This window comes from Hyperoodon ampullatus, assembly GCF_949752795.1.
Source record: "Hyperoodon ampullatus genome assembly, chromosome: 16".
NCBI classification, from domain to species: Eukaryota; Metazoa; Chordata; class Mammalia; order Artiodactyla; family Ziphiidae; genus Hyperoodon; species Hyperoodon ampullatus.
Genome location: NC_136929.1, coordinates 27754653 through 27781566, shown reverse-complemented (window position 1 = coordinate 27781566; position 26914 = coordinate 27754653). Strand labels below are relative to the sequence as shown.

The 26914-nt window shown below is 36.2% G+C and overlaps 1 protein-coding gene and 1 pseudogene across 3 annotated transcripts in view; one reads left to right on the top strand and one right to left on the bottom strand.

The window, feature by feature from the left end:
* The window catches only part of MYCBP2 (MYC binding protein 2), a 266872-nt gene that overhangs the window by 164940 nt on the left and 75018 nt on the right, over positions 1-26914 (bottom strand). For both annotated transcript variants that reach the window (XM_079721660.1, XM_079721659.1), the window contains exons 16-20: positions 19964-20109; positions 19591-19692; positions 8346-8453; positions 2126-2245; positions 458-539 (exon numbers count right to left, since the gene is read on the bottom strand). In XM_079721660.1, coding sequence (XP_079577786.1) covers positions 458-539; positions 2126-2245; positions 8346-8453; positions 19591-19692; positions 19964-20109 — 558 coding nt within the window. The remainder of the gene's footprint in view (positions 1-457; positions 540-2125; positions 2246-8345; positions 8454-19590; positions 19693-19963; positions 20110-26914) is intronic.
* On the top strand, positions 11659-13268 carry LOC307065170 (decreased expression in renal and prostate cancer protein-like; annotated as a pseudogene). The gene has a single exon. The product of its transcript is annotated as a decreased expression in renal and prostate cancer protein-like (transcript).

Below are 26914 nucleotides of genomic sequence, written 5' to 3'. Positions count from 1 at the left end.
ATGGAAAAGCTTCAATGACTTCATGTTAATATTAGACCGAAATTTAAAAACGATAACATCAAGGAATATGAATAAATCTATCGCTGATTTGTTAAAATGCTATTTGGGGATAGTCACTGTCTTATCCATTGCCATGAACAGCCTTTAAAAAGATATTAATTCTTAAGAATGCAGTAAGATTTCATGATAATCATAATCACTCTTACAGTTTAAATGTATAAGATGTAAATCAATTTTTCTCCCGAAACTACAAAATCATCTATCCCCACAAAAGCACTCAACCACAAAATCAAGAATAACCAATAATTTATGGGCCACAGTTTGCAAAACAGTGGTCTAAATACTTTTTCAAGTGTAGAAATATATATTTAGAAAGAAAGAATGAAAGAAAGGAAGGAAGAAAGAAAGAGAAAAAAAAAAAAACGACTCAGCATCTTCACACAAAAAGTTAAAGTACCTGGAATTGACATCTCCATGTCCGAGCTGCCCGTGCTGCCCGTACCCAAATGTGTAGACATCGCCGTTCTCCATCAAAACCACTGAAACCAAAATCCAGAGCATTATTTTTTTCATTGTATGCATTTCATATTTCTATCACAACTATACTGAAGGCAGTGCAATTTTCACTGTTTACAATTTGTAGAGCCATTAAAAATATGCAAGTGAAGCATCGACAAGTTTATATTTAATGAGAAATAAATATAATTTCAGTTCTGTAAAATATTTTTGTAGGTTATAAAAATGTATAATGTTTTCATAATATACCCTTTAAAATTCTTATAAATGCCATTTAATAACATTAATATTTAATAAAACATTGGTTTGGGTCAACTGTAAAGTCTTTTTATAATGAGTAACTACATACAAAATGTTCCCTCACATCTAGGATAATTATATAGGTAGATGGGTTTGAGCTCTGCACAGTTATGTACAACATCAATATGTCTGTCAGAACTTTAGTATTTGTCAATGTCTTATCAAATAAGGAAATATATATATATATATTGAGTATCACAAGAAAGAATGTAACATTTTTTATGTTTATGTTGAAGAGTACAACCTAAGCTATATAATTCAAATGTCAATTATTTACTAGGAATTGAAATTTCTACTTTTTAAAAAAATATAGAAATTTGTTGATGCACATCTCTCACTGAACAGTAACAAAGTTTGTGACCAGATTATAAAAATCACAGAATTGTAGAGTTCAAAGGGATTTCAGGGATTATTTTACCTTCAGGAATTTCATGAATTGAATTATAAAATAAGTCCATCAGAAGACAGATTAGAAGTCAGATCTCTACATGTACCACAATGTTTACTGCAGCACTATTTACAACAGCCAGGACATGGAAGCAACCTAAGTGTCCATCGACAGATGAACGGATAAAGAAGATGTGGCACACATATACAATGGAATATTACTCAGCCATAAAAAGAAACGAAATTGAACTATTTGTAGTGAGGTGGATGGACCTAGAGTCTGTCATACAGAGTGAAGTAAGTCAGAAAGGGAAAAACAAATACTGTATGCTAACACATATATATGGAATCTAAAAAAAAAAAGAATGGTTCTGATGAACCTAGGGGCAGGACAGGAATAAAGCTGCAGATGTAGAGAATGGACTTGAGGACACGGGGAGGGGGAAGGGTAAGCTGGGACGAAGTGAGAGAGTAGCACTGACATATATACACTACCAAATGTAAAATAGATAACGGGAAGCAGCCGCATAGCACAGGGAGATCAGCTCGGTGCTTTGTGATCACCTAGAAGGGTGGTATAGGGAGAGTGGAAGAGAGACACAAGAGGGAGGGGATATGGGGATGTATGTATACGTATAGCTGATTCACTTTGTTATACAGCAGAAACTAACATAACATTGTAAAGCTATTATACTCCAATAAAGATGTTAAAAAAAAGAGAAGTCAAATCTCTAGACAATCATTTTATAGCTTAAAAGAGAGAGATTCTGTAGTAAATATGCTTTCATAGATTTGAGAGATACTGTCACACTTTTAAACACTTTTAAACACACTTAACAGACTACATTTGTCAAAACTAAACAAATAGGTTATTTAGCACAATTGTAAAAATGCAGTTATACCCTAAAGTTCCAGCCGCTACCTGAATGGTGAAATCCACAGCTGACTTGTACTGCCCGGAGCTCACAGTCAAATCGCACAGAGCCTGGAGGATATGTTGTGATTTTGCTTGCATCCTTTTCTCCTCGTTCTCCACTTCCATCTGTAAGTGTTATAATTTGTAATTAAGCCATTATTCATCTTCAAAATAAAATTTAAAATCAGTTTACTATGGAAAAACAAGAGAAAATGTTAAAAGGAACAAGCAAGAAGAATCTGTAGCTGTTAGAAGTGAGAGATCAAGAATCTACCTGCAAAGAAGCAATTTTGAAAAGATATACTATATACTTCTGTTTGCAAATATCACTAAATCAGTAAAAACAAAGATAAGGTCTGGTTACAGATAAAGCCTATTAATCTAATCAGTTATGTAATGTAAATGGGTCATTAAGTTATAGAAATAACAAAATTCTAAATGTAATAGTTTATATGGGAAAATTTAGTTTACATAAAAATAACTGCATGCAAAGTCATTTAACAACTGTTTTAAACTTAGTGGTATTGTTAGTGCTAGCCATTTAAAAAAAATTTCTAGCTGACTGGCAAATGACTTAGATTTCCCAAACACATCTAGACCTTGACACTCAGCCAGTCTGTTCTGCGGTCTTCTTCTGGCCCCCAAACACAACTCTGAACCAAACCCTCTGTTTTTATTCCTTCTTTCCTCCTCCCTTCTTTTTATAATTTCCTACCATAAGCTTGCTTTAAGGCCCTCCCTCCAACCCTGGTTTCTATATTTGACTTTGAATATTCTGGCATTTTAACCATAAAATTTTAAAAACACATTCCAGAATTTAACAACTTTACTTTGGAATGTGTAAATAAGAAAGGCAACTTACTTTTCCTAGTCTAATACTATACATCAACTAAAATACGACCTCTATGTCATCAAGGTTCAAATTCCTTACACATGGAATAAATGTAAATCTGGATGGAATTCCAGGTCAACAAGCTAACTGCTTTGTGATATAGTATATCTAAACAAGTATGTATAATATGCAGATACACATGTGGATCTACAGATACACATTTTAAAATAATTCTGTATTTTCATTACCCATTTTAGAATACTAAGCAGAATAACATCAAATCATGTCATGTTCTTTTTCTATCTAATATTTCTTTTTCTATCTAATATTTCTAACCTTTAGTACTATCCAGGTAAGACAAAACTGGCCTAAATTATGTGTTCCATTTCTATAACTAAATGACTCTAGCATTTCAAAAAGTTTTAAACTCTTTACAACATTAGGACAGTAAAACCTCACTAATTCGGAATAACACAGATTGGGTTGGCCTATATAACTTACTGAAAAGGTCTTAATTATAGAATGTTTAAGTACAAGTTCAGTTTTATTACCTTCAAGCAGTACAGATTATAGATTAAACTAAATGCTATTGACACAATAAATAAAATGTGGTTACCTACATTATAATTCAAAATAGGCCTATATTACATAAAAATGTACCATAAACATAAAAGTCCTTTAACATACAAGAATTAATTGCTGGACCCAGAGGCTGAAGGCACGTTGAAGGAATCCTTCATTCTTGAGCCCTTGGTTTGAAAAGCTAGTGATTTTAGACAGGTTTCCCCTTATAAGTATGACCCTGAAAATTCAGAGGAAGAAGTTATTTTGAATTTTTTACTCAAAAAAGATCACAAATACTGTATCTGAAGTACCATAAATTTTGAATTAGTGAGAGGTTTTACTATAAAAGGAAAAAGAATATGATTCTTCTTTTGCTAAATTATCTAATGTGGGTTTGCCAAATTAAATCTGCAAGAATGGATGGGCTAAAAAAAAAAATCACAAAATTTAGTTTTACTCCATCAAAAATGCAATATACTCTTAGTTCAAAGACTCCTCATCTTGGAAAGGCAGTGAAATGGTTAAGTATAAACAAGGGCCTACCCATAAAGGAATAAGTATCTTCCAAAGACTATTTAAATAAGATGACAGATATATAAAAATTTTACAGCTTTATCTCAATTGATAAAAATATCTAATTATTAAAACCAAGTCTGATTTAATATAGAAAACAAATTGTGTTCATCTGATTGTGCCAGACCTAACTAAGTTCAATGCTTCCTTAATTTCAGTTTATATAAATGTATTGATGCCTAGTTAAAGCTTTTACCTTTGAATCTGGCATTCTGCCCTCTCCCTCGAATCAGAGATTAAATATAGAGACAAAGCCCACAATAGAGACAAAGCATCAGGGAAGGAGGAAAAACAAGCCTAGTAATTTACTGATTAAAATCATAGTGATTAAAAGAGGACTAGCTATTATTTAGAGGTAAAAAATAGTACTAGAAACATTTTGTTCAAGTGCATCTAAACAAACCTTTATCTATATAAAATAATTTTTCAATTATTATAGATAGTGAAAATATTGTTATTATAAGAAAAAACAGGGATAAGGTTCTTGATCACTAGTAGCAGCAGTGACGGAATTTTTTAAATATACATCTGTATCTGGAATTTTATGTCAGTTCAAAAAATTAAGTACAATTCTAATAATTTAGAAATTTACAAGTTTATCAAAGAAAAAAGATACCTAATAAATAGTCAAGAATCTAGTGTAAATTCAAGAACTAGCAAGTGAAATTCAGCAAGATAAATTCTCCTCAAGCTCATTACTCAGTAAAATGTCAATGAGCAGCAGTAAAATTAATCTCACATTTTTAGGAAAGTTAGGCCTAAATATTCTTATAATTGGCCATTTAGGTATATCAGTATTTTCCCTAATATGAGTATGTTCATACATGTATCATATGATATTGAAACTGTGATAGCTATAAAGTTTTGACAGATACGTAACTCAAGTATTGTATGTATATATACATTATTTATGCATATTTGTGTACACACACAGAGAAAAGAGGATTCAGTATCTAAAGGACTCTAACTTTTAATTTTTATTTAAATCTATACTTTTTGGGTAATCTTATAAGCATGCATATCACTGAATGTATCACAGAACACAGTGAGTACTTTGAACGAAATCACTAAAATAAAACAGCAAAGTAGTAGTAATTACAATTTGCTAAACACCTCTGTGCTAAACACCGAAAATTTGAATAGTACAGTGGATAGTGCTTTTGGGCACTGGAGCCTAAGAGACTTGGATTGGAATCCTGGCTCTACTATTTGCTAGTTTTATGATAACTGGACACTGGATCTTTTTGAGTTTTAGTTTTTTCCCATCTATAAGATAGGAATAATGGTATATTACCTCACATGGTACTTATGAGAAATAAGTGCAATAATGTATGAAAAGTGTTCAGTCAATATTCACTATTGTTGCTCTCCTTAATCAATACAATAATCTGATGATAAGGGTATTGTTATTCCATTTTGCAGTTGGGAAAATCAAGGCTTTAGAGGGGTTAAGTAGCCAGCCCAAAGTAATAAATGGTAGAGCAGTTTTAGAAATTGATCAAAAATAAGGCTCACACACTTTACCACCACCAAATGGCTGACATCTTAAATCTTTTGTAAAAATAAATTAATTACACATTTAACAAATCTCAAATTTTGTACCTTTAAGATAATTCTAAAAGAGGATGCAAGGAATTCAATTCAAAGAATTCAAGCTAGTATTCATGGAGAATTTTTATTTGCAAAGTATACACATACACACACACACACACACACATCTTAATTTAATCTTCATATCAACATATTCAGTTAGGAATTATCATTCCTATTTTTAAAAGAAGGAAACTGAAACCAAAGAGATTAAGAAATTTATGAACGGCCACACAGTTCTAGTAAATGAAAAATAGGATTAAAACTGAGGCCTAATTCCAAAGGCTGTATTTCCATTACACCACACTGTTTCTTTACAGAAAACAGGTGTAAAATACACACAGACGTTTTTGACTGCGCCTTCAGATTTTCACATCAGTCACTTCAAGACTATCTCCAGAATAATTCAAATGTTCCTAACTAAGAGTAGTACATTAAAATCTTTTTTTTCTATGTAAGGCACTGAACAGTTGAAACACATGTTAATTCAGATAACTGTTTAAAATACAGTCTACATTACATTCTTTAAATACTATATGTTATATGGATTATATGTTATACATAATTGATTCCATCTTATACACTATTTTGCCTCTGGTCAAAATTTGCCTGTATAGGATAGATTCCGTGACCTTCTCTGAATTCTTTCCAATCAGCCAGAAGCTTTCCATCGTTCCATCTTAGAACTCACTCCTGATAACAATAAATCCACAGTTCTTACCCTCCACACACCCCTACAAAAAAGTCATAGTCTAGAAAATTTAAATCATTATTATCCTACAATGTGTACCACCAACATAATTAAATGTAAGAGAGAACACAGCAATTAATACAGTGAATTTGTCAGTGCAAGATAAACACGGTAATACAAAAGAGAAAAAAAATATACATAGGAAAAATAATTTATTAAAAGACTATGACTATATGCAGCAGGAGTAAAAGCAGTGACTGGCAAGGGGATTAAATGACAGGCACAGCGAATGCAAAGGGAGTCAGGCAAAGCGAACCTGTGGATGTACAGTGACTGGTAAGTTAATACTCTCTAGATAAAATGGGACACCATCTGATAAAGGATTACTTACACTTTAAATTCACTTTGGTGGTAAAGAGATGAAACTATTCCACTCTATAAAACCATACAATCTGATGATTAAAAGAAAAATGGCCTTATGCTGTAATACTACAAAGTAAGTCCTTCCAAAGAGGTTACCCTGTGGCAGACAAGATGGAAGTAAGGCTCGCTATTGTTGAGTAATTTCTATAGCTAATCAGTGTGACATCGTAAAAAGTCTGTTTTAAATTTGTAACCTTGGTTTTCTTTAGCATTTCATTTTAAAATTCTGGAAAAAAACAAAGATGACTGTCTATAAGATACTAACATGGAGCTGAAAAAGTTTTAAAACTGTTTAATGAAATGTGAATAGTTAACCTCCGGTAAAGTATTGGAAGAACTCCGCTTTCATATAATTGGCAAGAAAAAGACACTTGATCAAATCTGTTCTAATACTGGCATAGTAGAAAATGTGAGATCAGAGATTCTAGCAATAACCAAAATAATTTACATAGCACACCCCAAATATTATTTCTTAGTTTTAAATATTAATGGCATTGTTAGAGCACCCAGTAAATAAAGCAATCACAAATTTTACTACGGTTAATCACATTAGACTTAAAATACTCTCAATTTTTATTTCTGCAGAATATAACTTGAGTAGTGCTCTATTTGTGTTTTTACTAAAAACAGGGGTTTTTGTCCATTTTGTTTTGCATTTTTGCTTTGAGTGACAAACTGATAGATTGAAACAGGCAAAGAAAAATAAAGTTGATTATAATATATGGCATATGAAATTTTAAAAATAAAATTAGTCTATAACAGTTTTGCAGCCCCCAAAAAAGAAAAAAACATTAGTAAGATTAATTTGCATGGAATATGTGTTTTTAAAATCTTCTATTTTGCAGGGTTTATTTCAGGCATTTAAGAAAATAGTAGGTCTAAGTTGTACTACTCAAAGAGTGCTTGGTTCCCATGCCAGGATTCAAGGCAGAATTTATACATAAATTTATAAGTTCTCTGCATTAAATTCTTTCCTGATCTTAGTTGACCCATAATCTGTGGTTTAAGGAAAAATAATCTTACTTTAGGAATATATCAAATATCAAATAAATCATGTGTATTGTGAATATAAACTTTTATATTAAAACAGTGGAAGCGCTGTAGCAGTCAACTCATTATTACTTTATACACTGAACTTAGCAATTCTGTTAATTCTAAAGCAAATAAACAGAATTTAAAAAAGAGAAAAGGACTACAAAGTGCCAGATGGCAGTGATCTAAGAGCAGATAATAAAGTATATAAAATAGAGAGCAATAATTATTTTTTCCACCTTCCCTTAACTTTAGGAAATTTGAAAAGAAATGGAAAAGAAAAAGATATACTGTAAAATGTCTTATTTTTATTAAAGTTAACCAAAAAAAATACAATAAAATAAGATTGACAGTTATTGACAAACAGTACACTTTCAGCATGTTCTTTCTCCTCAGGCTATATAATAATGATAGAAGCAAAGTAGAAGAATTAGGTTTGTGCATTTTCCCAGAGACAAAATTCAAATAAGTGGAAGAAATTGGGAAAGTATCCCACCTAGTTGATAAGGAAGACCAAATACCTTTGTGCTTGTCCCGTTTATGCTTTAGCTGTGCTGGATGGGATCTGAGTCTGGCTAGAGCCTGTTCTCGATGGTTCATAAAAATAGGACCAGCAAATACAAGGGGGCCTGAGGAGAAACATTTTGTATGTGCATAGAAAAGCTCACAAAATGAAAACACTACAATGAACAAAAATAATTCAAACTAAAAAGCATGGAAATTAAAGTTTTGGACATGATACTTTTCTCCCAAATCCCCCCCGTTAACCTCCCACTCCCAACCACAACCTATTCACCATTCTACACAGAAGTTTTATTATCTTAAATATAGTTAATAAAGTAAAAATTCTGATCTTTTATACTTATAAAATTATTAGGTAGTTACTAATAGTCTCAAATAGATAATCAGAGAGTTCAAATAGAATAAATCAAATTATCTTACAAATCTTTTAATATCATATATATTCAAACTTGGTAAACCACACATTCATTAAAAACAAATATCTTTCCTTTTAAAATACCAAACACCAACAAAGTTTCAAATTAATGATTAAATTTTAACAAGGTCTTCAAGATTTAATATCCACATCAATCTTGATACAAAACCAAGATGTTACTGACAACTACATTCTGTCATAGAGGTAAGAAAACAAGGTGGTCAAAAACAAAAACAAAAAATTCCTATGATCTGAGATATACATATTTATATACATACACATTTATATACACACATATACATACATACAACATACACACATATATACATGTATATGTATATATATAAAATCACTGCTTTATAAAGACAGAATTGTATAAGATGTATTTGATTTGATTTACTAAAATAGATAAATCTAACTTTATGATTTTAACCATATACACAAAATCAGACATAAGGATAAGCTGAATTTCATATTGATGATGAAGAGGGGACTCTAAACCCAGTAACATTTTTAGAACATTAATGGTTCTCTCATAAAACAATTTCTTTCTGAAGCTCCTCTATGTACGTATACATATATACATAAATATACACTGACACAGATTACAGTCATTTCTACTTATACAGTATTTAAGAAAAAAATCTGTAGTCAAATTAATTTCAATAAAATTTAAAAACTGTTTCCCCCATTACTGTTTAGCTTGAAAAGAAAACTTTAAATTATACCTTAAAATTTTAGTTCTTTTCTTATAGAACAGAACCACAGCTTCTTTGAGTTTTAGCAATATCAAAAATGCTTACAAATTTCAAAACACTAAATTTGACAGTTAAGAAGTTACCAGTATTTGAAAAGGAAATTGACAGTATATATGCACTGAACACTTTTAATTAAATTTCTGTGATTCTCTATAGATCTTCAGCTATAATTAATTTTTCTAACAATGTGACAAAATGAAACTATTGCTCTGTAATAAAATTTGACAAATGTCATATTAAATACCAAAGTACCCTGCATTAAACATTAAAAAATGGGTAGAAAAAAAATACATTTAAATTATGTCTCTAGATATAGAAAAAAACACAAGCAGCATCAATTCTATGAAAAACCAACAATAACATATTCTATGATTACTACAGGTAGAAATATGCTAATTTAATGTTAATAGAAGAATTAAATATTATTTTCCAGTAACACAGTATCAATCATTTTCAAACTAAGATTATATAAGCTAAGCTTCATCTTTAAAATATAATAAAATGAGATACATTTCAAATATGAACACATGTCATTTCTTCAACTTGCCCTATTTTTCAATTGATTTACTAAAGCAGATAATATAAATATTATTAGCAGATAATATCACTCTAAAAAGTGTAAGACACTTTCCAACTATACAAAAGAATTGTAAATATTAAAATAACAATAATATTAAGCTGTATTACCATTTTCTAATTTCTGTGGTCTGCCTGAGATATTATGTCTTTCCATAAAAATATTATACCCATAATATTCAGAGTAATTTAGCTTCTCATAAATTCAATCTTTTCAGAGTCCTTTCTATACATAAATACAGAAGGCCCACTGGCAATCACACATAGAAAGTACATCACTCGAGCTCAACTTAAGTTACCATTTATAATATCAAGTTACCAGGTTCTAAAATACTCTTGTATCCCATGGACTAAAATAATTTTTCTTACATAGTTAAGTCATTCATTTATTCACCAAACATTTTTGATTATACTTAATGCAACAGATGCTAGGTATCATAGATATAATGACAAAGACACAGACCTCATTCAAGTTCAGTCTACCAGGGAAGACAGAATAAAAACAAAGAATTGCAATATGTTCTAATAAATGCCATAAAGTAAATCTATACACATCATATCCTGAAGGATGAAAAGTGATCAAATCAACTTGAGTGAATCAAAGAGGTTTCAAAGAGGGACTTCCCTGGTGGTTAAGAATCTGCCTGCCAATGCAGGGGACATGGGTTCAAGCCCAGGTCCAGGAAGATCCCACATGCCGTGAAGCAACTAAGCCTGTGCACCACAACTACGGAGCCTGTGCTCTGGAGCCTGCGAGCCACAACTGCTGAGCCCACAGGCCAGAACTACTGAAGCCTGTGCGCCTAGAGCCTGTCCTCTGCAACAAAGGAAGCCACTGCAATGAGAAGCCCGCGCACCGCAACGAAGAGTAGCCCCCGCTCGCCACAACTAGCGAAAGCCTGCGCACAGCAACGAAGACCTGACGCAGCCAAAAAAAAAAAAAAGATGTCAAAAAATGAGAAAAAGTTTGCCAAGAGAGAAAGAAGAGAAGAGAGGGCATTCCAGGTAAAAGGAATAGGATTTATAAAAGCATGAAGACATAAACAACATTACTGTATGGTCATTAAAAACACACACGAGTGCTCACGGCGGCGATGGCAACAGCGACAGGAGGTTTGGTTGTCACCAGTTGGCTGTGCGGCACTGCGCTCGGCGGCGGCCACGGCAGCTTATTTTCAGTTGCTTTTTAAAGGCGGAAAGCTCATGGTGCAGATGGTTATTTCCAGTGCTGGGGCTGGAGGCCTGGCAGAATGGGTGCTGATGGAGCTACAGGGGGAGATCGAGGCTCGCTACAGCACTGGGTTAGCTGGAAACCTCCTGGGAGACCTGCACCACTGAGGGGATCCCTGTGCTGATCGTGGGGCATCGTATCCTGTATGGGAAAATCATCCACCTGGAGAAACCCTTTGCCGTCCTTGTTAAACACACTCCGGGGGGGGAGCAAGACTGTGATGATTTTGGCTGCGAGAATGGCACCCCGTACCTGGTGACGGCACTCACCAAAAACAAGATCCTTTTCAAAACTCGCCCCAAGCCCATTATCACCGACGTCCCCAAGAAAGTATGAAAGAACCCCGGATTTTCCTAGAGAGCGGCCAACTCCTTGGACTCATGCTCCGCTGCCACCTCAAGGACAGATGGATAGTTTCCTGGGACCACAAGGGAGTCCTGTTTTAAACACAGGCCACCCACTGGGTATGAACTCAGATCCCTTCCTTGGGGATCTCTTTCCAACAGGTTCTCTTGGAAATTTGGCCCCATTTCCAAGGAACCCATCTCCTTTTCCAACTTCATGAGGTTCACTGGCTTCAAATCCAGCACCTTTCCCTGCTGGTGCTCGTGACCCAAGCATGGCTTCTTTTCCAAGAGGGATGAATCCCACTGGCATAGGTGCAGTTTCTTTCCCAAGGCCGGGTGGTCTCTTGGGCCCAAGCCCAGGGTCAGCTCTAAATCCTGGAGCAGGGGCTCTTCCAGGCCCAGGGCCTCTGTCTAACCCAAGGTTAGGGAGTCTCCCAGGGCCAGGTCCTATGTCCAACCCAAGGCCAGATGGTGTTCTGGGAACAGGTCCTGACCCCAGAAGTGGTGGCCCCATGGGCCCTGGATCTGGACCCAACCTGAGAACAGGTGTCCTGTTGACATCTGGGAATGGTCCTCCCAATCCTAGACCTGTTGGCCTGGGCCCCGGACCAAGTCCCAATCTGAGATCAGGCTTTGTAGGTACAAACCCTGCCCCAAGGTACGTTTCCAGGCCCTGGCCTTGGGCCCAACCCAAGATCAAGTGGCCTGGGTCCAGGCCTTGGGCCTAATCCAAGGGCAGGTGGCCTGGGCCCAAGCCCTAATTTGGACACCAGAGCGGGTGGCCTCTTGGGCACAGGATCTGGTCTTAAGAATGGCTGGACCTCAAAGCCCAGATCTTGCCCCCATTCTAAGAGCAGCTGGTCTTTTAGGAGCAAATTCAGCTTCTTTCTCACAAGCTTCTGGAAACGTGGGCACAAGCTCATCTTCCACGGCCAGCACACCTGGCCCCACAGGCCCAAACTCGGGTCCTGGCTCTCAGGGAACTGGCCTTCCAGGGCCAAATCCATCTCCCATGTCAAGGGCTCCTGGCCCCATTGGCCCTAATTCAGCTCATTTTTCAAGGCCCGCTGGCCCCATGGGAGTAAATGCTAATCCTTTTCCAAGGGGGACAGGTTCAGGGGGATTGAACCCAGCTGCTTTCTCTCAGTCTTCTAACACATTGGCTTCAAACCCAGTTAACTTCCAGAGGTCTGCTGGCCTCCAGGGCTCAAGTCCAGCAATTTTCCCAAGAGCCTCTGGGCCACTAGGCTCCAACCCAGCTAACTTCCCATGGGCCACTAGTTTACAGGGTCCAAGTCCAGCTACCTTCCCAAGGTCTACTGGCCCATTAGGACCTGGTCAGGTTAATTCCCCCAGGTCAGCTCCCTAGGCTCTTCACCAGCAGGCCCTGTGGGTATCAACCCAGCTCCTTTTGCAAGGCCAACTGGGACCCTGGGTCTAAACCCAGCTTCCTTTCCAAGGATGAATGGCCCTGCAAGCAAGACTTTGGTCCCATTTCCTAGAGTGGGGAGCCTCCCTGGCACAAACCCAGCTGCTTTCCCAGACCAGGGGCTCCAATGGCTACAATGTACCCAAATGGAATGTTACCCCCTTAGGCGCCATTTTCTCTCCAGGACCACCTTGGTTTCCAGACACTGTGGTTCTGAGCAGGGGCTGTGTTTTGGGTGAAAGCGTAGATATGGAGCTACAGTCTGAAGTACATAGCTGGGCTTCAAGTTCAAATGAGCCTTTCCCCCCCCCTGCGTCTTTCTTGAGTGAAGGCAAAATGTTATCTGTGGGACATGGATTTTGGCAGGTGGGAATGATCCCCAGCCTTCCCGAAGCCTGCTGTGCTTTTGTCCCACAGCTTTCTGCCCCTTGTTTCTTACTACCTTGAACAACCTTGAATTGTTCTTGTGGACTTTTCCTCAGAGATACATTGGCCTGCAGGTCCCAATTCATATGCGGTCCCCTGCTCACCACTGGAGAATCAGCTCACTGCTCTCCAGAAATGTTGTGTTGGTGAGCGGACCATGCTTCAGCAGCACTGACCTGGCCACCCTCTACTGCCATACCTTCCCCTGGGGGCTGGAACACAGAACAGGGAAGTGCAACCACTTCAGAGAGCCACCAAATACAATTTCTGCTTGCCTGACTGGGCCTGCAGCTCCCTTCTCCTGGGACTTACTTAAAGGAAGCCAGGATCAAGGCTCCACTGCTCACCCCACTCCCTCTCCACTGGTACTCCCAATCAAAGGACCTCAAAATTAAACTGATGTGGATGGGGTTATGTGAATTGGGGTGGGGGTGGGGGGAATGAAGGGGAGAAATAACTGTGCTTCGTTCAGCCTGATGTGAAAGGACGGTTGGTGTTTTCCTGCAGTGTATCTTTTCTTACTGTTTCTTTAATAAATGGGATGAGAGGGAAAAAAGAAAAACACACGCACATAGCTGAAATGGATGGAGTATAAGGTTATGAGGCAGAAAGTAGTGGGAAATGAGTTTGGAGATGAATATACAAAAGAGGTAATTAATGTCTTTTGATACCATTACACTTCATTGTAGAGGTGAAGAGAAGTCCATGAAATGTTTTCAGTTAGTCAACAAGCACATATTAACTACTGACCAATTTCAGGCACCATGCAAGGTTCTAAGAACACTTGCATAAACAAGACCCCATCTCTGATTCAAGAAGCTCACAGTCTAATGGTTGAGGGAAGTTTACATAAAACTCAAGAAGAAATTATGATGGTGTGCTATGACAAAACTAAGCACACTGGAGGGGCAGCTGGCAAAACTTGAGGGTGGGAAAGTACAGAGTTACTTTCAGAAAGTTACTGGTGATACATTTCAAGAACCTAAAAATTATTATTATCCTTTGGCCCAGTAATTATACAAACAGAAATCTGTCCTAAGGAAAACTGAAATATTTTTTAAAAGATTTCAGCTCAAAGGTGTTATTATAACCTTATTAATTGTAACGAAAAATTAAAACAATCCAAAAAGAAGAACAGTTAATAAAAAACTATGGTATATTTTCTCACTGGAGTAATATTCAGCCATTAAAACAAGATTTATAAAGAAAAAGTACTTCTGTGCTATTTAAATTAGCAAGGATATAACATCGCTCACCAACGTTTTGCAAAAATTAAAAATAATACCTAATAAAGGTGGTGCTACAGGAAAACACCACTCTCATACGTAAGTCTTAGGAAGATAAATTCCTATAACATTTTTAAAAAAATTTGAAGTATCTGTTAAAATTTAAAACATACACACTCTCTGGCCCAAATATGCTATTTCTGGGAAGCTCTATTATATAAACAAAAATTCCACTACATATGGCTAGAAGTTTAAGAATATATTATTATAGCAAAATCCACAAAACCCTGAAAATAACCTTAATGACCATCAACAAAATAATGGCTGAATAAACTGTGGTACAGACATATTATGAAATGTTATGTAGCTATTAAATAGAATGTGATAGATCCATATTCACTAGTATGTGTTCATGTTGTACTGTAAAATGGGAAAAAGGTGTTGCAAACAATTGTATATTTAATACAATATCCCTTCTGTAAATAAACATATGCCTACACGCTCACATATGTATAGATATCTGCACATGATTATAATTTAATGGAGTAAGATACAGAAATATACCTATTAGACTAAACCTCATTTGCTTGGTAAAAGAGAATGGGAGGGCAAGGAAAAAACTGCTAGAAAAATTTTAAAAACGTACATACTGTAACATTAAGCAAATATATGAAATATAAGATTCAGTCAGTGAGGGACTTCCTGGTGGAGCAGTGGTTAAGAATCCGCCTGCCAATGCAGGGGACATGGGTTTGAGCCCTGGTCCGAGAAGATCCCACATGCCGCGGAGCAACTAAGCCCATGCACCACAACTACTGAGCCTGTGCTCTAGAGCCCACGAGCCACAACTACTGAAGCCCGCGCGCCTAGAGGCCGTGCTCCAAACAAGAGAAGCGAAGTCACTGCAATGAGAAGCCTACACACTGCAACAAAGAGTAGCTCCGGCTCGCCGCAACTAGCGAAAGCCTGAGTGCAGCAACGAAGACCCAACACTGCCAATAAATAAATAAATAAATAAATAAACAAACAAACAAATAAATAAATTTATATATTAAAAAAAAGATTCAGTCAGTGATGTAACTGGAAATGTATAAAACTCAATTAGAAGATACCGATGAAACAAATGAAAGTAATAATTTAATTAAAGGATAGGCTTGTGGAAAACCTTTAACCTAAATTCCTGTATTACTTCAATATGGTATTACAATAAGGCACAAAAAATTTATGATATAATTATTAAGGGGAAAAAACAGTACACCAATATATATCACACTATGAAATGATGTAAAATGTCTAAACAAAAAAGTATGCATAGAAAACCTTTAAGAAAGTATACCAAAATTCTATAGTGGTTATATTTGGATGAGAATTACATTGACATATTTTTCTTACTTATGTTTTCCATGTGCTTCATATATTTTAATTTAAAAGGAGAGTTTAAGGTAGTATTGGAAGATCAGCTAATACTGGATTTGACATGTCAAATTAAGAAAACTTAATGGTTTTCGAGGCTTGAAAATCAATACCAATAACTTCTCAATCACTTTGAAACTGGAGAGACTATAATAAACTTGTTTTTAGATTCTAACTTGTGACTATGGGAAACTGATTTTTTTCTATCAAGATAGAATCATTTTATTCTACAGAAGATGTAGGGGGTTTTATTAATAATAATCAAAATTTTGTGATGAGCATCCCAATGTTGCGAGAAAAGCAGTCAAGTAGAGGCCAGAGTTGGAAAAGAATCAAATCCAAAGAGAACAGAAGTTTACTAAATAGCCCACCACCACCACTAGCATCCTCATCATCACCATCGCCATCATCACCATTTACCCAGGGCTTAGTATAGGTCAGGCATTTTCATGCAAGTCACTTAATCCTCATCCCTACTTAACGTAGGTACAGTTGTAATCTTCGTTTTAAAGGTAGGGAAACTGAGGTTCAGAGTGGTTATACTCCAAGTAAAACTTAAGAAGCCAGGATATGAACCAAAGTCTAACTTCAGAACCCATATATTCAACCACCATGCTATATAGCTATGCTAACTATATAGCTTATTATCCAAATGAGACTCTCTACCGAGAGCAAAAGGGGGCACTGTAAGAAATACATCTGAACAATAGGCATAAAATGGGACTGTCCCAGGCAAACCAGGACGTAACTCACCCCATCAACAGCTCACAACCATGGAATTTTGATTTGACATTTAGGGGAAAAAGAAAGAAGGAAAAATAGGCAACATTATTTGAGCTTAGTTTTCCTTAAAACAGAGCGCTGAGAAGGAATATAAAGATAAGAACATTGATACAATCACCCAGGAGTCCTGATGACTTAAAGAGTTCTACTTAAAAATCCCACTGAACAAGCACTCCACTTGTAAAGTTAATACAAGTCTCAGAGAAATTATATATCAATCAACTCTGTCTAATCTAAAAAACAAACTAAAAATGATCACAAACACCACTGAAATAAAATCTGTAAATGAATACTATTGGTACCTAAGAATATATATGTAAGAAAAGTATTATCTAGAAGACTAATAGCATAAAAAAATTAAAGTTCCAACTTTATCAAAAAGTAGTAACCACACTACTTTTGGGGGTTTCAACAGCAACAGAATTTGTGTCATGAACAGCAGCTGAACTACATCAATAGGCCTGAGGTTTATGAGCAAGGCTTTTGATACACGAGCTAGGTCCTAAAATTTTGAGCAACTTTAAAACAAATAACACAAACTTGGTGAATAGGATGATAGATAAATCAAGTAAAATAATTTAACTTAATCTAATACTGAAAGGCTGAAATTTCAATACAGGTAAAGCCAATTACTAATAAGCATAATTACCAACAGACTGCTAACTGTTAGTTACCTAAAAAACACCAAGCAGAAGCCAAGGCGGGTGGGGGGGGTGTGTGGAGAAAAGACAAGTATGTACATGTGGCAGTTGGAACACTAAAAATTTATTTGACATTCCTTTTCCTCATGAGGACAAAACGAGACTAACAATCCTTGCTAGCATGGTGCCAAACAAGAGCCCTAGAACACTGTGCATGTGACTCAAATCTGTATCGAGGACCCTCAGGCAGAAATGCTGAAGCATGAGGCCCAGGTGATTCTGATGTAGAAGGCCCATGTAACAAACTTAGAACATCACTGCCCTAGAGCAGCGGTTCTCACACTTCAGCACCCTCAGAATCGCTGGGAAAGCTTGTTAAAGCACAGATACAATAATCTAATTTCCATAAATATTTAAATAATGGAGTTTTTTAACTCTTAAAGGGTTAGAGTTTATCTTTTAAAGGTCTATGATACATTTTAAAATAAAAGGCAAAAGAATATTCTGCTATCACAAAGTTTTGTTGAATAACCAGTGCATCATCAATGTTCTTTTACTTCTGATATACAGAAATATATACTATACCTAGAGAAGAACAGCTTTTTATAGAGGGAGAGAAAAAAATAAGATATATAGCATTAGGCAAGTAATTAAATGTCATCACAAGGATTTGCTATACTTTGGTTGAAACATAGGAAATAGCTGGGTTTTGTAGGTCATTTCGTATGATTCAACCTAATATTTCAAAAAAAAAAAAACAGGTAGTAAAAGTATCACTAGTAATTAACCTTAAGCAAATCATACTATTAATACAAAAGGAATTATCACTTAATTACCATGTGTCATAAAGACCCAGAACTTAAATTTTACCCTATTCTCTACATAACATTTAATATGCAATTTTCTCATACATTTATATAATATAAATAAGAGTAGATACATTAATCTCATTAAAATATCATTTAAAGGCAATGATTTTATGTAAACAAAGCCAAACTAACAGCAAATATTCACTGTATCAATTCCTCAACATTGCTTATTAGACACTATAATGAACAATCTTCAAGTTCTAAGCAGATGTCTTATGACCTAAGTTTAATAAAAACAGAATTACCATATGTGCTATATATTTTATATTCAACTTACTCCATTTTATATTAAAAAAAGGAACACCTAACAAAGTCTGTAATGATGGTTAAATGAGTGATAGGCTTTATCTATCACTAAATATTTCGAATCAAAATTTTGCCTAGCAGAGGAATAAAATTACAGACCTTTGTAACAATCTGTCTTAATCCTACAAAGAAAAGATTCTATTGGGCAAGAATAACTTTAGTAATACTTATATTTATCTCTGCTTGTTGGATATATACTAAAATACTTACTATAATCACTGTTAAATGTAGTTTTTAGGCTGAGAAATAGTCATAAACAATGAGGAAAAGATAGATAATAGATAATAAATCTATCTTTGCAATTAAAACCTGCAGACCCTCCAACTTACCCTTCTTGTACATAACCAGAATAAGCTTTTTCCGGAAAGATACATAAAAGCATCATTATGCACTAAATTGGAAGGAAGAGCAGTGAGACTATGCCCAAATGATAATAATTGTAAATGAGTAAGAAATCAGAACTTAAAATACTAAACTACTGGTGTTCAGAGTTAAGTAGATGAGTCAAAATACGGGTGAAGGACAGTTCTTCAAATTTGTATTTTTTTAAAGATTGCCATTGCTAATAGTTTTTGATGCTTGGCATATGGCACAATTCTTAATATGGTTGACTTATGCCATAAACACAATACCGAATTAAATGTATGTTATTATTAGCACAATTGTAATACCCTGAATATTTTCATAATACTTTCATGAGTTACTAGAATGTTACTAATTTTAATTTCTTACCAAATCAGCCTACTCTGTAAACTTTTAACTGGTCTCAGTATAGGGTAAGAAAATGTATTTTCATATACATTTTCGCTGCAGCTACATCTTACCTCTTCCTTCATCTAATCTGTGTCTCCTGATTACACGCTGCCGTTTTTCTTCTTGGCGTAACTGAAGGTGTTCTTCAATGTTAACCCCGGGTACTGGGACAGCTAGATGATTGACAGTCAGTCAGTCAATTAGTTTTATAATAGATATGACAGAACTATATGAAATTCAAGAAAGTAAAAGCTAGCAAAAACACTGTCTAAAACACAAATGATTTTTAATGCAAGGATCTTAGAAAAAAAGACAAAAAGAATCTCATCCCTTAATCAATGACACACTGTCAGTTACCAAACACGGAGTACTGCATAATCAACTATTATCTTAATTTTTTAACACATATCTAAAAGGAATTATTTAGACTATCAGAAATACTACCTAACAGAAGGTCTAAAGGTATCATCTCCTTCACTGCATCAAGAATCCCTCTTTGTCTTGCCTCTTGACCATCCAATTCTCTTGCACAAGCCTTGCAACATCCACATACAGCACAGCCAGATTCTCCAGAACCACAACCACAGATCCTAAAAATAAACAAATAAATTATTAACTGAAATCCTTCTCTTTCCTCAAAACTCTGTAACATCTTTTCTGCACTTTTAAGCTTAACTTAAATGAATCAGCAATGAAATCACCCCTTCAGATCAGGATTTGTCGATTTTAAAGAAAAGGTATGAAGAGATGAATAATTAAAAGGTATGAATAGATATTACACACTCCTAATAGGCATAATTGGTATATTTCTACAGAAAGTACAAATGGATTCTGCTATCTTCAAAGCCATTATTAATAACATCTTTAAAAAGGTTTCACAATTAAAGAGGCACCAGCAGTTTAGTATTAAAAGGTTAGCAAACAAACAACATGGCTATCTCCCAGATTAGGGAGATGTGGGCAGCCTTCAGTGAGTGAGCCCAGCTTGCCAGCTTCATGAATTCTGTCTCCTTACCCCTCCCTCTCCTTTACACGCCATCATCTCCCATTCTCTTTCACTGCATCTAATTACCTGTTATTTTTCCTCTTCTTTGTCCTTTTCCTATCATTTGTGAACTAAGCGTATGTACGGCCTTTGATTATAACATAAAAGAAAACAAGAACACTCCCAGGAGCTGGCTAGAGGGTCGGTGAACACTAACTTCTTAGTCACATATCCTGCAGAAGTCCCAGCTTTAAAGTTATTTGGTTGGATCCGTCCTGAAAAACTTGTGACAGCCTCACTGAGCCTCTCCCTGGTTGTCCAGATTTGTGGAGACACAAGACAAAGAATCTACCTGGCAACAGTTTTGAAACACATAGGTGCCCTGTGAAACTCTTGGCTTTCAAAAGCCAGTATTAGTGACAATTTGGAAGATCACTTACTACAACAGTAACAAATTGATAAAATAATATGCCCTACTGACTTGGCCATGGGCACTATTTTAAAAATAATGTTTAATTCTAAATTTATTCTAAGATATGTAGTCATAATTTTACGATATTTAAGTCATCTGTAATAGTGCTTAGTGTCCTCCATATTTATTCCTAAGTTGACTTAATTCGTGTGTTTATTTCTGCTTCACTAATAAAGAAATTACTGTACTTCGTTAGATGCTATCCACTTAAATCTGTAAATAATTATTGGAAACTGATAGTATATCTCTCGGGGAAAAAAAAGAAGAATTAACTTCAGAAAGGACCAAAGACTTTAGAAATTCACTTATGACATTTATCAATGGCTTAAGTTCAGAGATTGGGAACACTTAATTTTAAATGGAAATAGCTTGGGAAAGATCCAAAAAGATAAATTTCAACTCCAATGTTGTTTTTTTAAAAAAAAATCACAGAATCTTTCTTTAATCCAAATTAAACTTTAAAATAAACAAGTTAGGGGCTTAAATACACTAAACAGAGCCAAATATATAGCTTTCTAGAAGAAATACTATCCTTTGATAAAGAAAGCCAAAATATTTTTTAACAGGCTAAAAAAGCAAAGAAAACTTATTGTTAAAAAATCATAATATTCCAACAGCCTAAAAGAAAAGGCCTGTTATATATGATCTATTTAACTATGTTAAGCCAAGTATAAACCCAGAAATATACTCATAGGAAATTCAGACATTATTTGGGAAGAAGCACCTGAATACTAATGAGGTGTCAAATAGGGAAGCCAGAGATGAGGAGGTGGCTGCTCTCACTCAGGGCTTTTTTTCACAATATTCCCCCTACTTCCCAAAGTTGGCTAATTATCATAAATAATCTGATCTTACAAAGATCAGATCTATCATAATACAAAGATGCATGATAATTAATTTGATCTCCCAAAGGATAACCCATTATATTATATTAGCTATAAATGGCAACACAAAAATAGGACTTGAAATTCTCTCCAAGATTCTAGGGGAAAACCTGCATTCTGATTCTGTCAAACTCACATATTAACTTTAAAGTGATAATAACACAGAACCCTGGGGGAAAAAAAGTGGTCCAACAAGAATGAAAAGGATAATTATAACAGGAATAATGCAACTTTAGAAGTGACAGCTCCTCCAACTCCTAAAATTGTGAATTATTTATCAATTCAAAAGAAAATTATATACCCCCAATTGAGTATTCTATATGATTTTGATAATTCCACACCGAAAAAATTCGTGTTCAACACAAATGAATAGATCTTTGGCATTAAAGCAGTCTTACGAAATGACTACAAATGAAGGCACAGACCCAAGCATTAAGGAAATTTATGACCTGTTTTAAAATAATGGCTTAAGTCAGACAGAGAAAGACAAATATCATGATATCGCTTATATGTAGAATCTAAAAAAAGGCTACAAATGAACTTATCTACAAAATATCAATAAAAATAGAGTTAAGATGTAGAAAATAAACTTATGGTTACTGGGGGGTAACAAGGGGAGGAGGGATAAATTGGAAGATTGGGATTGACACACACACACTACTGTATATAAAACAGGTAACTAATAAGGACCTACTGTATAGCGCAGGGAACTCTACTCAATACTCTGTAATGGCCTATATCAGAAAAGAATCTAAAAAAGAGTGGATATACGTGTATGTATAACTGATTCACTTTGCTATACACCTGAAACTAACACAACATTGTAAATCAACTATATCCCAATAAAATTCAAAACAAAAACAGAATCTGAATAAATGGAAAGACACATCCTGTTACTGAGTGGGAATATTTAATACCATAAAAATCAATTCTTCTAAAACTAATAGATAAATTAAATGCAATTTCAATTAAAATTATATTTTGTTTTAATTAAATACTAAGAATAGTCCCCCAAACAATTAAAAAAGACAGACACTGAGAGTTGCTAACCTTACTAAATGTTAAAATACCATACAAAACATAAACCACATAATATTAGCATAAGACTAGATCAGTAAGTCAGGAAAATAATGGAAGGCCCAGAAAACAGATTCTGATATATAAGGGAATATAATAAATGATAAATCTGGTAGCCATTTCACACATAATGACTGTACAACTGGCTACTGGTAAGAAAATACAGTTAGATGTCTACCCCACATCAGAACAATAATCATCCATTGGCTTTAAAATTTATTAATGTAAAAAGAAATAAAACAGGCTTTTTGAAGAATATTTAAGATATCATATAATCAGCTAGAAACTGAGACCTTTCTAGTCTAGATAGAAAATTCAAAAATTTCAAAGAAATACATATTTGCTTATTAAAAATGTTAAGTGCTTTTGTGTAACAGAATATAACCTAATTTAGTTATATGATCATAAGTAAATTGGGAAACACTATTTGTAGAGAAGACAGAAAACAGTTAATATGAAGAATATTCAGAGAACATCTTTCAATTTTTAAGGATAAAAACAATACAGGCAAAGAAAGGGTTTTAAGAGAAAACTCACAGAAGAGTATATTTAAATATCCAGGAAAAATGTGAGTCATGGAAATATATACGAAAATAATGATGAGATATCACTTCACATTCACTGAGTTGACAGAAATTAAAGAATTATATGATCTGCTACTGGCAGTATTTCAAAAGAAACTGCCTTTTACTGCTGTTAGTGAAAACAGAAACCCTTCATTTTTTAAAAACACTAACCACCATAAAGAAAACAAAAAAAACAAAAACCAATAGTTTTTAAACAAGCAGTAACAGCCCTGGAAATACATTCCATAGAAATAGATTCACCAATACATAAAAACACAATATATGTACAAGTACATTTCTTTGTAAAATAAAAACTTAAGTAATAAAATGAACTGAGGAACTTGAGGAAAAAAAATAAAATAAGAGAGAACTTCAAGATGGCAGAGGAGTACGATGTGGAGATCACCTTCCTCCCCACAAAAACATCAGAAATACATCTACATGTGGAACAACTCCTACAGAACACCTACTGAACGCTGGCATATGACCTCAGACCTCCCAAAAGGCAAGAAACTCCCCACGAACCTGGGTAGGACAAAAGAAAAAAGAAAAAACAGAGACAAAAGAATAGGGACGGGACCCGCACCAGTGGGAGGGAGCTGTGAAGGAGGAAAGGTTTCCACACACTAGGAAGCCCCTTCATGGACGGAGACTGCGGGTGGCAGAGGGGGAAGCTTCGGAGCCGTGGAGGGGGGAAGCTTTGGTGCCACAGAGGAGAGCACAGCAACAGGGGTGCAGAGGGCAAAGCGGAGAGATTCCCGTACAGAGGATCAGTGCCAACCAGCACTCACCGAGAGGCTTGTCTGCTCACCCGGGCGGGGGCTGGGAGCTGAGGCTCGGACTTCGGAGGTCAGATCCCAGGGAGAGGACTGGGGTTGGCCGCGTGAACACAGCCTGAAGGGGTTAGTGCACCACAGCTGGCTGGGAGGGAGCCCGGGAAAAAGTCTGGAGCTGCCGAAGAGGCAAGAAACCATTGTTTTGGGGTGTGCGAAGAGAGGGGATTCAGAGAACCGCCTAAATGAGCTCCAGAGACGGACACGAGCCACGGCTATCAGCGCGGACACCAGAGACGGGCATAAAATGCTAAGGCTGCTGCTGCAGCCACCAAGAATCCTGTGTGCAAGCACAGGTCACTGTCCACACCTCCCTTCCCAGGAGCCTGTGCAGCCTGCCACTGCCAGGGTCCCGGGATCCAGGGACGACTTCCCCGGGAGAACATGGCGCACCTCAGGCTGGTGCAATGTCACGCCGGCCTCTGCCACTGCAGGCTTGCCCCTCATCCGTACTCCTCCCTCCCCCCGGCCTGAGTGAGCCAGAGCCCGCTAATCAGCTGCTCCTTTAACGCTGTCCTGTCTGAGTAAAGAACAGAGGCCCTCAGGCGACCTACACGCAGAGCCGGGGCCAAATCCAAAGCTGAACCCCGGAAGCTGCGAGAACAAGGAAGAGAAAGGGAAATTTCTCCCAGCAGCCTCAGGAGCAGCGGATTAAATCTCCACAATCAGCTTGATGTACGTACCCTGCATCTGTGGAATACATGAATAGACAACAAATCATCCCAAAACTGAGGCAGTGGACTTTAGGAGAAACGATATATATATATATATTTTTTTCCTCTTTCTCTTTTTGTGAGTGTGTATCCTTATGCTTCTGTATGTGATTTTGTCTGTATAGCTTTGCTTTTACCATTTGTCCTAGGGTTCTGTCTGTCCGTTTTTTTTTTTGCTTTTTTGTTTTTAGTATAGTTTTTAGCACTTGTTATCATTGGTGGATTTGTTTTTTGGTTTGGCTGCTCTCTTCTTTCTTTTTCTTTTTGCTTTTTTTAAATTACTTTTGAATTTTTTTATTTTTAATAATTATTTTTTTATTTTTTATTTCATTTTATTATTATTATCTTTTTTTCTTTCTTTCTTTTCTTCTCCCTTTCCTTCTGAGCCATAGGGCTAACAGGGCCTTGGTGCTCTGCCCGGGTGTTAGGCCTGTGTATCTCAGGTGGGAGAGCCGAGTTCAGAAAACTGGTCCACCAGAGACCGCCCAGCTCTACATAATATCATTCGGTCAAATCTCTCCCAGAGATCTCCATCTCAACGCTAAACCCAGCTCCACTAAACGACCAGCAAGCTACAGTGCTGGACACCCTATGCAAACAACTAGCAAGACTGAAACACAAACCCACCCATTACTACAGACGCTGCCTAAAATCATAATAAGGTCACAGACATCCCAAAACACATGACCAGACGTGGTCCTGCCTACCAGAAAGACAAGATCCAGCCTCAACCGCCAGAACACAGGCACTAGTCCCTTCCACCAGGAAGCCTACAAAACCCACTGAACCAACCTTAGCCACCAGGGGCAGCCACCAAAAACAAAGATGAACTACGAATGTGCAGCCTGAGAAAAGGAGACCCCAAACACAGTACGTTAAGCAAAGTGAGAAGACAGATAAACACAAAGCAGATGAAGGAGCACGGTAAAAACACTCCAGACCAAACAAATGAAGAGGAAATAGGCAGTCTTCCTGAAAAAGAATTCAGAGTAATGATACTAAAGATGATCCAAAATCTTGGAAATAGAATGGAGAAAACAGAAGAAATGTTTAACAAGGACCTAGAAGAACTAAAGAGCAAACAGACAATGATGAGTAACACAATAAATGAAACTAAAAATTCTCTAGAATGGGGGCTTCTATGGTGGTGCAGTGGTTGAGAGTCCGCCTGCTGATGCAGGGGGCGCAGGTTCGTGCCCCGGTCTGGGAGGATCCCACGTGCCGCGGGGGGGCTGGGCCCGTGAGCCATGGCTGCTGAGAGGCCGCAGCGGTGAGAGGCCCGCGTACCGCAAAAAAAAAAAAAAAAAAAAAAAAATTCTCTAGAATGAATCAAGAGCAGAATAACTGAGGCACAAGAATGGATAAGTGACCTGGAAAATAAAATAGTGGAAATAACAACTGCAGAGCAGAATGAAGAAAAAAGATTGAAAAGAATTGAGGACAGTCTTAGAGACTTCTCGGACAACATTACATGCACCAACATTTGAATAATGGGGGTCTCAGAATAAGAAGAGAAAAAGACAGGGACTGAGAAAATATTTGAAGAGATTATAGTTGAAAATTTCCCTAATATGGGAAAAGAAATAGTTACCCAAGTCCAGGAAGCACAGAGAGTCCCATACAGGATAAATCCAGGGAGAAACACATCAAGACACACATTAATCAAACTATCAAAAAGTAAATACAAAGAAAAATTATTAAAAGCAGCAAGGGAAAAACAACAAATAACATACAAGGGAATCCCCATACGGTTAACAGCTGATATTTTAGCAGAAACTCTGCAAGCCAGAAGGGAGTGGCAGGACATATTTAAAGTGACAAAAGGAAAAACCTATAACCAAGATTACTCTTCTCAGCTAGGATCT